This window comes from Mobula birostris, chromosome 1 (genome assembly GCF_030028105.1).
Source record: "Mobula birostris isolate sMobBir1 chromosome 1, sMobBir1.hap1, whole genome shotgun sequence".
Taxonomy (NCBI): domain Eukaryota; kingdom Metazoa; phylum Chordata; class Chondrichthyes; order Myliobatiformes; family Myliobatidae; genus Mobula; species Mobula birostris.
In genome coordinates this window covers 58,791,978-58,808,907 of record NC_092370.1, presented here as the reverse complement: position 1 = coordinate 58,808,907, position 16,930 = coordinate 58,791,978, and the positions used below count along the sequence as shown (strand labels likewise).

The 16,930-nt window shown below is 41.2% G+C and overlaps 1 protein-coding gene across 10 annotated transcripts in view; it reads left to right on the top strand.

Annotated features, from left to right (window-relative positions):
• trappc9 (trafficking protein particle complex subunit 9) overlaps positions 1–16,930 on the top strand; it is a 711,836-nt gene that overhangs the window by 70,200 nt on the left and 624,706 nt on the right. For all 10 annotated transcript variants that reach the window (XM_072255618.1, XM_072255596.1, XM_072255577.1 and 7 more), the window contains one exon: positions 16,368–16,511. In XM_072255618.1, the coding sequence (XP_072111719.1) occupies positions 16,368–16,511 (144 nt within the window). The remainder of the gene's footprint in view (positions 1–16,367; positions 16,512–16,930) is intronic.

Here is a 16,930-nt window from a genome sequence, read left to right as displayed (position 1 = left end):
CTTATTTCTAATGTTTCTGTAGCTGTGGTAAATAATTCTTGAACCACTGTTTCCAAAACAAGTTTGAGTATTTGACTTGTTTTTCCTTTTGAACTTCCCTAGTGGTAAGGAGATGATGTCTTCAGAAGCAACAGATGGTTGAACATAGAATAGTACAGCACATTACAGGCCCTCTGGCCCACAATGTTGTGTTGACCCTCAAACCCTGCCTCCCATATAAGCCCCCACCTTAAATTCCTCCATATACCTGTTTAAGTAGACTCTTAAACTTCACTAGTGTATCTGCCTCCACCACTGACTCAGGCAGTGCATTCCACGCACCAACCACTCTGAGTAAAAAACCTTCCTCTAATATCCCCCTTGAACTTCCAACCGCTTACCTTAAAGCCATGTCCTCTCGTATTGAGCAGTGGTGCCCTGGGGAAGAGGCGCTGGCTATCCACTCTATCTATTCCTCTTATTATCTTGTATACCTCTATCATGTCTCCTCTCATCCTCCTTCTCTCCAAAGAGTAAAGCCCTAGCTCCCTTAATCTCTGGTCATAATGCATACTCTCTAAACCAGGCAGCATCCTGGTAATTCTCCTCTGTACCCTTTCCAATGCTTCCACATCCTTCCTATAGTGAGGCGACCAGAACTGGACACAGTACTCCAAGTGTGGCCTAACAAGAGTTTTATAGAGCTGCATCATTACATTGCGACTCTTAAACTCTATCCCTTGACTTCTGAAAGCTAACACCCCATAAGCTTTCTTAACTACCCTAACTACCTGTGAGGCACCTTTCAGGGCTCTGTGGACATGTACCCCCAGATCCCTCTGCTCCTCCACACTACCAAGTGTCCTGCCATTTACTTTGTACTCTGCCTTGGAGTTTGTCCTTCCAAAGTGTAGAACCTCACACTTCTCCGGGTTGAACTCCATCTGCCACTTCTCAGTCCACTTCTGCATCCTATCAATGTCTCTCTGCAATCTTTGATAATCCTCTACGCTATCCACAACACCACCAACCTTTGTGTTGTCTGCAAACTTGCCAACCCACCCTTCTACTCCCACATCCAGGTCGTAAATAAAAATCACGAAAAGTAGAGGTCCCAGAACAGATCCTTGTGGGACACCACTAGTCACAATCCTCCAATCTGAATGTACTCCCTCCACCACGACCCTCTGCCTTCTGCAGGCAAACCAATTCTGAATCCACCTGGCCAAACTTCCCTGGATCCCATGCCTTCTGACTTTCTGAATAAGCCTACCATGTGGAACCTTGTCAAATGCCTTACTAAAATCCATGTAGATCACATCCACTGTACTACCCTCATCTATATGCCTGGTCACCTCCTCAAAGAACTGTATCAGGCTTGTTGGGTGTAAAGCTTCCAAATCATTAGGTTCAGATAATGCTTTAATATTCGGATGACCATTTATAATGGTCTGTGCTTCACAAGGAACTGTGTGGAAACTCTTTGTCAAGATTCTGTACCTTTATGGTAGAATTGAGAACCTTTCTTACACTTTCTCCCCTTTGCAAACTGGAATTCATTTGGTAATCTTTCTTTGGCAAAAAGCCACAATGTCCATTTAATGCTCCTCCACTTAAAGGCAATCTCAGCCAATCTGACCTTTAAACTTCTCAATCTCTCTCTCCAGAAAGAATACCCTTGTTCTTCATTTGTCAGGCTGAGCAAGAATGATATTCAACTGTTTCCTCTTCCTATTAAGAAACAAATGCTGGTTCTTAAATCTAAGAATCCAGGCCACTGTCTTCCTCAAACAGATCCAAGATGAGAAGTGATGAATTACTATGTCCACCTCCTCTTCATACTGCATGGCATTCATTGTGACAATGTCTTGACTTCTGGATCATCTAGCAGAAGTTCTGCAGAAAAAAAATCAAGATTCACAGGCTATTTGCTGAAGATACTGAGGCCCTGACACTTGTGTCTTGTTCTTCAGAAAAGCTTTCACCTTCAGTACTCTTGAGGCCACATCTACAGAGTTATGTGAAGTGTTTACATACCTACATTGAGATGTTTGAGAGATGTTAAGAATTTTTGAAATTCTGTTAGCAACAAAGGTTCAGAACCTGGAAGTTTCATTTTTCATTTACTTCACCACCGAAGTACTATCAGTCCAAAAAACTGAGCCTGAAGCTGCATTTGCAACTGCTTCCTTCACATACAGTTTGTCCATATAGCTTGCCATTGTAGCAGCAGTAGTTCCATATGGGGGATGGAACCCTAGATTTGGAGCTACCCTAGTTTTTCCATGATAAAAGCACTGTGCACCTGAGAAATGTCATGCAACAATAGGTAGTTCACTGCTCCATAGCCATCTTTGCGAGCCTCCGAAGTGCTGTAACTGTGCAGCAGTAACTTCTCCAAAGCTCAAGGGTTTCAAACATCTAGCAATCTTGAAGTCTTCCAACCAGTAGATTTCTTTCAGCCAGCGTGTCCACTCATGAGCAACTGATGTTGGTGTAGCGTCATTGCAGCCAAGCCCTTTCTTATGTAGATCTTGTAGGATCATTTTGGCAGATAACACCACCGGACTCGAGATTCATTTTCCCTTGTAACAGTAACTGCACTCACTTCCTCTTCCCGTACACCCTTGAACGTTTGGCACACTACTGGTGTCTTCCACAGTGAAGATGCAGTATTATTCAGCGCTGTGCCTGATTTTTTTATGGCTTGTTTCGAATTTGCACCCTTTTCATCAGAGTGAATATGAAGTATGCTGGGATGCTTGCCACTGCATACCTTGCAAGAAAAGCACTTTCTGCAATTCTTGCTGATGTGTCCTATACACAAACAAAGCAGATGCCACTCTCCTTTAGGAAGACAATCTTCTCACTGAGCCTTTTTGTGTAGCTGAGGGCATGAATCCAATGTATGGCCACTCAGAAGAGATAAACCATTTTGGTTTTCATTAGTTTGACTTGGTGTTAGCTTTACTTTTCACAGTGGCCACAGTAGTGACAAAGATACTTCCCTCAACTTTGGAACAAATTTGTGTTTAACTTGTTCACACCTTTGCTTGTTGCAGGTGATGTAGTATCCTGTCTATTCCAAACTACCAGAGCTGTAGTCATTCTTGTTTTTCATTAAGATCAACATCGGCGAGAGTAGTCTCATGGTTATGCCTATCCAGTAGTTCACCCCTCCTCATAGATCCCTAAGCCTGTAGGACAACTTCTTTATAACAATGAACATATTGGCAGGTGTGTCCAGTTCTTGCATGTACTGAACAACACCATGGATTTGCAATGGACTCTTAGGTAAAGACTGTATTCTTGAAGAGCATTCACATCTTCAGATTTGATAGGTACCAAGAAAGAGCACGTAGGCTGATGCAATTTTCTGTTCATCACCCAAATGTTCCTGTAGTAAAGCCTTAGCTTTTAGATATTCTTCCTTCAGGTCAACTTCTGACAAGCACTCTCGGGCAACCTCCAGTTTACTGTTCAAGGAAATGGAGGTGGTCACCATAATTGTCTGTCTTGCCCTCACACTGTGCTTAAAAGTCCTCATGCATGATATTGCAATGAATCGCCATTGCAGGTTTGAATATCTCTTTTAGACAGAGATGCAGTGCATTGTTATACCAATATAATGTTGGAAAATGCATAGTCATATACTTTGGTAGAAGAAATAAATGTGCAGACTATTTTCTAAATGGGAAGAAAATCCAAAAACCTGAGATGCAAAGGGACTTGAAAGTCCTTGTGTGGAACAACCTAAAGGTTAACTTGCAGATGGTGGTGAGGAAGGCAAATGCAGTGTTAGCATTCATTTCAAGAGGTCAAGAATACAAGAGCAGCGATGTGATGCTAAGGCTTTATAATGCACTAGAAAGGCCTCACCTTGAGTATTGTGAACAATTTTGGGCTCCTCGTCTAGGAAAAGAAGTGCTGCATGGAGAGGGTCCAGAGGAGGTTCACGAGGAATGTTTGATAGCTCTGGGTCTGTACTCTGGAATTTAAAGGATGGTGGGTGTAGAATCTCATTGAAACCTTACGAATGTTGAAAGGCCCAGACATAGTAGATGTGGAAAGAATTTTTCCCATGGTGGTGGGGTCTAGGACAAGAGGGCACAGCCTCAGGATAGAGGGACTCCTTTAAAAACAGATGTGGAGGAATTTATTTAGTCAGAAGGTGGTGAATTTGTGGAATATATTACCACAGGCAGCAGTGGAGGCCAGGTTGTTGGTGTATTTAAGGTGGAGCTTGATAGGACATAGCAGCAAAGGTTACGGGGAGAAAGCCAGGGAGTGGGGGGTGGGGGAAGAAAAGGATCAGCCATGATTGAATGGCAGAGCAGACTTAAAGGGCCAAATGGCCTAATTATGTTCTTGTATCTTATGGTTAATAAGGTTATTATTTCATTTTGCATTCTTAAGGCCTCCACAGTACTATTCAGATCTCAGTCATCTAAAACACGGGAGTTTCCATACTGTAAGTTAATGTCATCACGAGCACCTTAAGCTGTAGGATATGACATGGCTTCAGTGTGTCTTTTTAATGCAGGTGAATGCAAGTGTGAATACCTTGAACAACCCCTTGGGGCCCTAACTCTTCTTTCTGACATTTGAGGAACGAATGAATCAAAATAGACATTGAGTGGTTTCCTTCGTGTCCTATCAATATAGGAACTCTCACTATAGGACTGTCCTGCACTCTTGGTATGCATGGCACTTGAATTCCTTAGCACTTTGGCCATTTGTGCTGCAATATTCTCCTGCAATTTAAGCCTCTCCTTCTTTCGGGATTGCTCCTTTCCTCACCAAAGCTGTTCTTCCATCTGTTCCTCTTGTACCTCCAGTGCATGTTTATCCTTCAATGTTTGTTGCAGTGTGAATAATGAAGCTAAATTGGCTTCTGTTTTAATGTGTGCCGAGGAGGTATTGATACACAAGACACTCTGCTTGCAACAGAACTTGGAGCATGCACACTTGACAAACTGTTGCTTAGGGTGTGTGTTATCCTGTGGATCCTTAGCATTATGTGTAGTTAAAACGTGCCTTGAAATCTGAGAAACATTTTTACTTGTTTCGGCAACTTGACCTCCAACATTGCGTGTTTGTTTCAGCCATTGTTCAGCATCTGCTGTGATTGTATTTAATAAGAGTTTCAATAATTTCAAAACTTTCAATTTGTTTATCTTGTTCTGGGTTAGAAATTAAGGACAACACGTAATGTTACTTAGCAATAGCTTAACAGAGACTTCAAGTTTCTAAGATGAGGCTTTTTCTGAATCTCACAAGAGACTTTTAATTGATATTAAATCTTTAATTTTGCTCACATTTTTCTTGTATTCCTTTTGAGAACTTTTGTTCTATTTGTTAAAACTCTCAGTTTAATTTCTCTTTTAGCCCTGACTTCAATGTCATTGACATTAGTTTCACTCATGTTACTTTCTCGCTGCGATCCCACCAGACCAAACAGTTTCAATTCAAGTGTCGGCAACTGAAATATTTCAGCACTTCAGTAGAACAAAACAGAGAATCTTTGGGGAAACACCACACCATTGAGCATAGGGGCAGCTCTGATCATTCCAAACTGTGTTCAAATCACAAATGCACAACATGAATCAACAAAAGGTTATTCCCTGCCACAAGCTGCTCCTTGCATCTCGGTGTTGTGATTCCAATTTTTCCAATAGATCCGATGCTGTCCTTTGCTTTGGACTGATGTTTGTTTGCTATAATTATCGTATCTTTTTGTTGACAAAATGTATCCATTATAGAAAACAAACCAAAACTGCTCAGAGGCTAAGCACAGGGGTTTGACACTCTATGACGTGCTACCCCAATAATGAAGTTGCAAAGTTGAGAAAAGTAGGTTTGATCCTGTATTAAGAAACAAGCAAAGGTAACCATCTTGAAAGGATAAAAACTAATGATACAAAAACTAATGATATAACAAAATGATCTTAGCATATGTAAATATACTTAAGCTAAGTGTTCTTAAACTTATTTAAGCGGTCAACAAAAAGCTATCACCCCTGGTCCACTCCCTCGCTGTACCCAAACTAAACTGAACTAAAGACAAAGCATGAATATGTAACTAAACTCTTCGCTTCTACTGCACCCCAACCCTTATGACTAACTACCATAATAAACACGCAACCCAAATTACAATACAGCAGAAATTTGATATGTCTCATACAGTGGAGATGAGGGCTATGGGTCACTATCTCAAAGTTCAAAGTAAATTTTATTGTCAGAGTACATGTATGTCATCCACATAAAACCCTGAGATTCATTTTCCAGTGGGAATACACAGCAAATCTATAGAGCGGTAACTATAACAGGGTCAATAACTGATCAAGTAAATTACAGAAGATGACAAATATAAATAGTAATAAATAATGAGAACATGAAATAAGAGTCCTTAAAGTGAGATAATTGGTTGTGGGAACATCTCAATGGATGGGCAAATGAGTGTAGTTATCCTCTTTTGTTCAAGAACCTGATGGTTGTGGAGTAGTAACTGTTCTGAAATCTGGTGGTGTGAGTCCTGAGGCTCTTACACCTTCTCCTTTATGGCAGTAGTGAGAAAAGGGCACGGCCTGGGTGGTGGGGTTATCTGATTATGGATGCTGCTTTCCTATGACATGCAGCAGATCTACATGAAACAATGACTGAGAGGGCTGTCCCTGTGATACACTGGGCTGAATCCAATACTTCCTGGAGGACTTTACATTCAAAGGCATTGGTGTTTCCATCCCAGGCTGTGATGTAGCTAATCAACACCTTCTCCACCACACTTCTACAGAAGTTTGTCGAAGTTTTTGATGTCACACCAAATCTCTGCAGACTACTAAGGAAGTAGGGGTGCTGCTGTGCTTTCATCACAATTGCTTTTGTGTGCTGGCTCTAGGCCAGGTCCTCTCAAATAGTTACACCCAGGAATTTAAAGTTGCTAACCTTCTTCAACTCTGATCCTCCAATGAGGGCTTGCTCATGGTTCTCTGGTTTCTCTCTCCTGAAGTCTATAATCAGTTTGGTCTTGCTGACATTGAGAAGTTGCTCTGACACCACTCGGTCAAATTTCCAATCTCTCTCCTGTATGCTGATTCATTGCCACCTTTGATATGGCTCAGAACAGTGGTGTCATTAGCAACTTTGAATATTATATTGGAGCTGAGCTTAGTCACATAGTCATAGATGTAAGGTGAGTAGAGCAAGGGGCTAAGCACACATCCCTGTGGTGCACCCATTCTGATGGAGATCATGGAGGTGATGTTGCTAAGCTGACCTGACTGGAGTCTAGAAGTTAGGAAATCTGGGATCCAATTGTACAAGAGGATATTGAGGCCCAGTTCTTGGAGCTTAATGATTAGTTTTGAGGGAACAATGGTGTTAAATGCCAAGCTGTAATCAATAAAGAACATCTGGATGTATGTATCTTCGCTGTCCACTGAAGAGCCAGTGACACCAATTATACTGGTATAATTGAAGCCTGCTTAAAGCAGGTGGGTATCACACTGCTGATGTGAGAGGTTAAATATATCAGTGAACACACCAACCAGTTGGTCAAGACGGATTTTTAGTACATGATCGGGTATTCCATCCAGTCCGGATGCTTTTTGTTGGATTCATTCACCTGAAGGCAGCCTGTATATCAGCATCAGATACTGAAATCAAAAGATCAGCAGGAGATGTGGGGGTTCATGATAGTTCCTCCATGTTCTGATGGTGAAATCGAGCATGGGCATTGAACTCACCTGGAAGTGAAGCCCTGCTATCATCCCCTGTGTCGCTTGGTTTAACTTTGTGGGAGGTTTTGGTATTCAAAACTTGGCACAACTATCGAGCATCCCTCGTTGATTCCAGTTTGGAATCTCATGGTTCATCCAGGGTTTCTGCTTGGGGAAGACTCTGAAGGATTTAGACTCCAAATAAGAACTGAAATATGAGCAATATTTTTTTCACACACAATCTGTGATTCTTTGGAGTTCTGTAGTCACAGTATACTAGCAACAAAGATCTTTAAATGTTAGCACACTAAGGAGTATAGAGAAGCCTGAGATGGGTGAGATTTGAGTTTAATTCATGTGTCAGGAGGCCAGTGTTTCTTTTCCCTGTTCCATCATAGCTAAAAGCCAAACCATGGCCTTGAATTTTACATTTTCCTGGGTGTGTGTGTGTGTGTTTTTTTTTTTGCCATCAGAAACTATTACAAGACTTTTTAAGCTATGGTTGCTGTTGCCCACAGGATTTCATAGAAACATAGAAAACCTACAGCACAATACAGGCCCTTTGGCCCACAAAGCTGTGCCAAGCATATCCTTACCTTAGAACTACCTAGGCTTACTCACAGTCCTCTATTTTTTCTAAGCTTCATGTACCTATCCAGGAGTCTCTTGAAAGACCCTATTATTTCCACCACCACCACCACCACCGCTGCCGGCAGCCCATTCCATGAACTCACTACAATGTTTATATATTTTAAAAAAAAAACAACTTACCCCTGCCATCTCCTTTGTACCTACTTCCAAGCACCTTAAAACTGTGCCCTCTTGTGCTAGCCATTTCAGCCCTGGGAAAAAAACCTCTGTCTATCCACACGATCAATTTCTCTCATCAACTTATACACCTCTATCAGGTCACCTCTCATCCTCCGTCGCTCCAAGGAGAAAAGGCCGAGTTCACTCAACCTATTCTAATAAGGCATGCTCCCCAATCCAGGCAATATCTTTGTAAATTTTCTTTCCATCCTTTCTATGGTTTCCACATCCTTCCTGTAGTGAGGAAGTGGGATCTGACCAGAGTCCTATATAGCTGTAACATTACCTCTCGGCTCTTAAACCCAATCCCACGGTTGATGAAGGCCAATGCACCGTATTCCTTCTTAACCACAGAGTCAACCTGCATAGCAGCTTTGAGTGTCCTATGGACTTGGACCCCACAGTCTCTCTGAACCTCCACACTGCCAAGAGTCTGACCATTATAGCTATATTCTGCCATCATATATTTCATGCAGAATATACTTTTTTCTTTTGCATCTCTGTATTTCCAAATGTAACTCTCACTTCGGCTAGTGGCTTAATATAGGGGATGATAACCTTCGGCCCGGCCAAACTTAAGAAATCTCGTTTGGGTGGATGCTGTGCGATGTGTCCCCTGTTACAAATCAGTATCCTGAAATAACAAACAGTACACAATATGCGATTAAATGATTAAGCTTTATAATTCTTACTTTGACTGTATGGTTAGTAAAGAAAACAATAAAAAGAAAAAGGGCCCATTCTTATGAACAGTCTATTGCACAATGTTGCACAAAATCCTTGGTGCATTGCTGGGAACGTCTTTCCCCCAGAGTCACCAGGCCGTTCCCTCACTGGGTCTCCTCTAGGTTTTCCCAGCAACTCTCCTTGCCTAGGTACCCCGAGGCTCATTCTCCTTCTGGTGTGACACCTGCTGCCTGCAGTCCTCTGCATTGTTCGTCCTCTTGGGGGATCCACCCCTCCATCAGCTCCATCATCCGGGGGCTGGCTATCTGGTCCATTCTTAACTGATGCACCTCAACCGCCTGAATGACCCCTCGGTGCTGCAAGCAATTTAGCTGCCTCTCTAGCCGTAAAATAAAACAGAAAGCTTCTTCCCCTTCTCCTGACACATGTTCTGAAATTCCACCATGAGCTCCAATGGGCTTCCAGTAGGGCCAAAAGCATTGTCCAGTGCTTGCATGTAATTGACAGCTGTCGCTGCTGGGTATTTCAACCTGACGGCTCTCACAATGTCAGTGGCCCACCCATTCAAACTTACAACCAATCTCTGTCACTTTACATCATCAGAGCACTGCCACTCATCTAACAACTGCGAGGTTCGCTCCGCCCAAGTCTTGTACTCCTGCTCCTCCCCTAAAGGGGTGGGCGTTATTCCAGAGAATAGGCAGAGCCTGCCATAACTGGGACTTTGAACCTGATTTTTCCATTTATTCGCCAGAGGTGGGTACTTACTCAGAATTCTCACTCTTCACAGGGGGACGTGGACTAATTAGACATTCCAAATCGGATCACTCTTTCCCCTCACTCCTCAGAAACAAGAGAACCCTGTCTTTGAAACCTCTGCCCCCAGTTACCGCTACCTCAGTGCTGGGCTGCATTAAAACGAGAGCTGCGCCTGCCATTTTATCAAACTTCTGCCCACAATCGCAACTTTAACGGTATTTAACAGTGGAATTAACAATTCATCCCGAGTACAAATATCTGCCCCACTGGTTCATTGCTCAGGGTAATCACACAGCATCCAACGGAATCAATCCCGGACAAGCCCCCGCAATTGTAACTCTCGCTTTGGCTAGCAGTTTTAAATAGGAGGTGATAGCCCTCGGCCCAGCCAAGCTTAAGAAATCTCGTTTGGGTGGATGCTGCACGATGTGTCGCCTGTTACAAATCAGTACCCCGAAATAACAAACAGTACACAATATGTGATTAAATGATAAGCTTTATATTTCTTAATTTGACAATATGGTTAGTAAAGAAAACAAAAAAAAGTAAAAGGGCCCATTCTTATGAAATAATCTATTGCACAATGTTGGAGTTCACTGGTAAGCCGTTTGTCCACCATCGACCTCCTCGGATTGTCGCTGCCTTCGGACCCTTGATCTAAGTCCACTCCGTCCGGCAGTCTACCAGCTCCCTCCATTCGCCTTTTCTCTCCTCATCTCTCCCCGGTAAAAGACCATGCAAGTCTCTCTTCCAGACTCACAAGAAAGAACAACAGCATTCCAAACCCCGTTATCTCTAGTCATAACCCAAACATTGATAATGTAATGGTTTCTTTGTAGCAGCAGTGAAACTTTACAACATTTTACACTAATAAACATTCTTGTACACAAGTTATAAAAATAAAGCTGTTTGACAATATGCTGACACTTTTAAAGCTGTTACAAAGTTATCCAATTTTGAAAATTATATTTTCCATTTTGAAGCTTGGGATCAATGTAATGTATGTCTTGTGCAATAGACACCAATCAGCTGCAGAAATGATGAACAAAAAATGAGGATCAAAGGAATCTGATTTTGTTTTTTAAATTCCAGTGATTGAAGTGAAATGCATACTAAAGTTGACCAACAACTTTCCAGCACTCTTGGTTTCTGATCTTTGCCAGATTAAAAGAGGTCACGCAATATTAATAGCAGGAATGAACTGTAGAAGCTTAAAAAGGATTATTAATTAAACAAATGCAAATTTGTTAATTACTGTCCTTACAAAGAATGTTGCTTCTCAGTTATCTTTTTAAACATTTCAACCAGGTAACATTGTTTCATGTGTTTTGATCTCTCCCCATGTAATTTTTTTTGCATCAAATAAAATTAATTAACCCATGTTCTGTCATGAAGGTATGTTTCTTTATCCCTCTGATTAAATCACCCAACAACTCAATGAACTTGTCAATAGTAAATCTTTCAGTTTCATCATCACTGCTATCTTCATTACTTGCAGTGTTTTTATCAGCATTCTGAGCACTGCCTATAATTTCTGAATCTGTAAATGATGCGCAAGTGTTTTCTCATCGACAATTATCCACTCACATGGATGTTCTTCATTAAGACTACTTGCTATATCTTTGAAAGCAGGTCCTGTGACACTTATTGCATATGCAAGCAAATCATGAACAACATGCTTTCTCCTTTGGTACACAAAATCCTGTAAAATCATCATCAAGCTTTATTTTAGGCACGTTATCAAACATTAAGGCAGGTCTCAACTTATGCCAACCATTCTTTAGTGTTAAATGTTTTACCTTCTTCCACCCACAAGCAATGAACCAAAGAATAATTCTTTAATAAATGTCTGTACAGAATTGCCAACAGTCACTTCATTGAACAGAAAATGAAAATGAAAATCTTCTGAGGTGTATATATTTCAATGCTAGGAGTATTGCGGGGAAGGCGGACGAGTTGAGGGCGTGGATTGACACGTGGAATTATGATATAGCAATTAGTGAAACTTGGCTACAGGAGGGGCAGGACTGGCAGCTTAATATTCCAGGGTTCCGATGTTTCAGATGTGATAGAGGCAGAGGAATGAAGCGGGGGGTAGCGCTTGTCAGGGAAAATGTTACAGCAGTCCTCAGGCAGGACAGACTAGAGGGCTTGTCTACTGAGTCCTTATGGGTGGAGCTGAGAAACAGGAAAGATATGGCCACATTAGTGGGGTTGTAATATAGACCACCCAATAGTCAGTGAGAATTAGAGGAGCAAATCTGCAGAGATAGCAGGCAACTGCAGGAAACATAAAGTTGTGGTGGTAGGGGATTTTAATTTTCCACATATTGATTGGGACTCCCATACTGTTTAGGGGTCTAGATGGGTTAGAGTTTGTAAAATGTGTTCAGGAAAGTTTTCTAAATCAATATACAGAGGTACCAACTAGAGGGGATGCAATATTGGATCTCCTGTTAGGAAACGAGTTAGGACAAGTGACGGAAGTGTGTGTAGGGGAGCACTTTGGTTCCAGTGATCATAACACCATTAGTTTCAACTTGATCATGGACAAGGATAGATCTGGTCCTAGGGATGAGGTTCTGAACTGGAAGAAGGCCAAATTTGAAGAAATGAGAAAGGATCTAAAAAGCATGGATTGGGACAGGTTGTTCTCTGGCAAGGATGTGATCGGTAAGTGGGAAGCCTTCAAAGGAGAAATTTTGAGAGTGCAGAGCTTGTATGTTCCTGTCAGGATTAAAGGCAAAGTAAATAGGAATAAGGAAACTTGGTTCTCAAGGGATATTGCAACTCTGATAATGAAGACATGTATAACATGTATAGGAAACAGGGAGCAAATAAGGTGCTTGAGGAGTATAAAAAATGCAAGAAAATACTTAAGAAAGAGATCAGGAGGGCTAAAAGAAGACATGAGGTTGCCTTAGCAGTCAAAATGAAGGATAATCCAAAGAGCTTTTACAGGTATATTAAGAGTAAAAGGATAGTAAGGGATAAAATTGGTCCTCTTGAAAATGAGAGTGGTGGGCTATGTGCGGAACCAAAAGAAATGGGGGGAGATCTTAAACAGGTTTTTTGCGTCTGTATTTACTAAGGAAACTGGCATGAAGTCTATGGAATTAAGGGAAACAAATAGTGAGATCATGGAAACTGTACAGATTGAAAAGGAGGAGGTGCTTCCTATTTTGAGGCAAATTAAAGTGGATAAATCCTGAGGACCTGACAGGGTATTCCCTCGGACCTTGAAGGAGACTAGTGTTGAAATTGCAGGGGCCCTGGCAGATATATTTAAAATGTCAGTGTCTACGGGTGAGGTGCCGAAGGATTGTAGAGTAGCTCATGTTGTTCCGTTGTTTAAAAAAGGATCAAAAAGTAATCCGGGAAATTATAGGCCGGTAAGTTTGACGTCGGTAGTGGGTAAGTTATTGGAGGGAGTACTAAGGGACAGGATCTACAAGCATTTGGATAGACAGGGACTTATTAGGGAGAGTCAACATGGCTTTGTGCGTGGTAGGTCATGTTTGACCAATCTGTTGGAGTTTTTCGAGGTTACCAGGAAAGTGGATGAAGGGAAGGCAGTGGATGTTGTCTACATGGACTTCAGTAAGGCCTTTGACAAGGTCCCGCATGGGAGGTTAGTTAGGAAAGTTCGGTCGCTTGGTATACATAGAGAGGTGGTAAATTGGATTAGACATTGGCTCAATAGAAGAAGCCAAAGAGTGGTAGTAGAGAATTGCTTCTCCGAGTGGAGGCCTGTGACTAGTGGTGTGCCACAGAGATCAGTGCTGGGTCCATTGTTATTTGTCATCTATATCAGTGATCTGGATGATAATACGGTAAATTAGATCAGCAAATTTGCTGATGATACAAAGATTGGAGGTGTAGTGGACAGTGAGGAAAGTTTTCAGAGTCTGCAGAGGGACTTGGACCAGCTGGAAAAATGGGCTGAAAAATTGCAGATGGAGCTTAATACAGACAAGTGTGAGGTATTGCACTTTGGAAGGACAAACCAAGGTAGAACATACAGGGTAAATGGTAAGGCACTGAGGAGTGCAGTAGAACAGGGAGATCTGGGAATACAGATACAAAATTCCCTAAAAGTGGCGTCACAGGTAGATAGGGTCGTAAAGAGAGCTTTTGGTACATTGGCCTTTATTAATCTAAGTATTGAGTATAAGAGCTGGAATGTTGTGATGAGGTTGTATTCGGCATTGGTGAGGCTGAATCTGGAGTACTGTGTTCAGTTTTGGTCGCCAAATTACAGGAAGGATATTAATAAGGTTGAAAGAGTGCAGAAAAGGTTTACAAGGATGTTGCCGGGACTTGAGAAACTCAGTTGCAGAGAAAGGTTGAATAGCTTAGGACTTTATTCTCTGGAGCGCAGAGGAATGAGGGGAGATTTGATAGAAGTATATAAATTTTGATGGGTATAGATAGAGTGAATGCAAGCAGGCTTTTTCCACTGAGGCAAGGTGAGAAAAAAGACAGAGGACATGGGTTAAGGGTGGGGGGGGGAGATTAAAGGGACCATTAGTGGGGGCTTCTTCACACCGAGAGTGGTGGGAGTATGGAATGAGCTGCCAGACGAGGTGGTAAATGCGGGTCCTTTTTTAACATTTAAGAATAAATTGGACAGATACATGGGTGGGAGGTGTATGGAGGGATATGGTCCATGTGCAGGTCAGTGGGACTAGGCAGAAAATGGTTCGGCACAGCCAAGAAGGGCCAAAAGGCCTGTTTCTGTGCTGTAGTTTTTCTATGGTTTCTATGGTTTCTAAAACTGAGTGACACTTGGCTTCATAATTTCATCTGAATTAAAAGAGGTGCTGAACCATAATGAAAATTGTTGGTCAACCTGTATTATGATCAGAAATGTCAGTATAAGCCAGTATTAATGAATGTACGTTTGTACTTTTATTAATGCTGCAATCAGAATGGGGCAATATAAATTGGTAAGAATAATATAATATATTGAATAGAATGGAATTGATGTTCTGGTGGCCAGATATGTTTCCAGAATTTGAATAATACTCGAGTTAATTTACATTACCTGGGACTACATTATTAAACTAGCTGTTATTATTAGCGCAAGCAACAAAATATTCAGATTAAATAATTCTTCCAGGCTCAAATTAATCTTGATTTTTCTCCAACATTTAATTGATTAGTTTGCATTGTGGCACTTTTATGTTCTAGCTTAAGAATAAACTTGAATCACATCACAGTCCAAAATTAGGCTTTAGTTTGTCATTCTTTGAGCTACTGCTTCTTATGATTATTGTTGGTGCATACCAGAATTCTTAACTTCACAAATATTTTATTGTTCTTAATTCACTTCAGAACCAGGTTTATTATCACTGACATGAAATTTGTAGTAGGAGTACAGTACAAGACATTACTATAAATTATAAATAAATCGTGTGATAGGCAAATAATAAGATACTGTATGTGGACTGTTCAGAAATCTGATGGTAGAGAGGAAGAAGCTGTTTGTAAAAATATTGTGTGGGTTTTCAAGCTCCTGTGCCACCATATCAATGATAACAATGAGAAGAGGGCATTCCCAGATGGTGAGGGTCTTTATTGATGGCTGTTGCTTCCTTGAGGCACCTTCTTTTTAAGACCCTGCTGATGGGGAAGTTTGTGCATGTGATAAAGTTGGCTGAGTCTGCAACCTTCTGAAACTTTTGATCCTGGATATTGGAGCCTCCATACCAGGCTGTGATGCAACCAGTCAGAATGCTCTCCACCACACCTCTGGAAATTTGCAAGAGTCTTTGATACACCAAATCTCTTCAAACTTTTGACAAAGTAGAGCCACTGGCATTCCTCCTTCATGACTGCATCAATGCGCAGGGCCCAGGATGGATCCCCTGAGATCTATCGACACCCAAAAACTTGAAACTGCTCACCCTTTCCATCACTGACTTCTCAATGACAACTGTGTTCTCACAACTTCCCTTTCCTGAAATCCACAATAGGTTTCTTAGTCTTGCTGACTTTGGGTATGAGGTTTTTCTTGTGACACCACTCAATTAGCTGATCTATCTTGCTCCTGTACACCAGCTGGCTGCCATCTGCGATTCAGACAAAGTAGTGGTGTTATTGGCGAATTTTATAGATTGTGTTTGAGCAATGCACAGTGTGTGTAAAATCATGACTTTCAATTCTGAATTAATGTTCACTGACATGTCTTTGTACAATGATTTGTGTGCAATCATGAATTTTTGTATGGCTGTATGTTTACTGCTATCTTTTATGTGCCATAATGTGCTTTGTGCTGTGTATGACTCTTGGTATTGTGTTTTGCACCTTGACCCCAGAGGAGCGTTATTTCGTTTGACTGTATTCATAGGTTTTCATGTTTTAGTTGAATGATAATTGAACTTGACTTTTAATTCTGAATTAATGTTGCAGGAGCTCACAAAGGTTGGCCAGCAGTACAAATGCGTTTGCTGCATGAACTTGTTTATGCTTCAAGGCGAATGGGAAATCCAGCTCTTGCAGTTCGTCACCTGTCTTTTCTTCTTCAAACCATGCTGGATTTCCTTTCAGATCAAGGTAGAGTATGGTAGTAGGTTTTGTGACTTTTCTGTAATTGTTTAATTGTGAACTGGTGTTCCAGGTGAAATAGTATTGGAAAATTTGGTTACAGACGCACTACTGTGGCTTTGTTCGTATTTGGCTGTTTTAATGCATATGCTTAATTTTGCTCTTGAATTCTGTGAAATAAGGTTTGATGAAAGAGTTTTGAGGTACAATGAATTAAACATAGAAATTTGGTTTATTTTCTGATTTATGAGAACCTGAATTGCAGGCCTTGGAGCTTTAAAATTTTCATAAATCATTATGCATTTCACAGTTTAGCTGAGAATTTGTGCATGCAGATTTGCAGGTATTTGATCATTGCTACCTCATATGTAAATATGCATTAGGGATTTAATTGCAGTGGGATATTATTCATGTTATCCTTGTGTGAA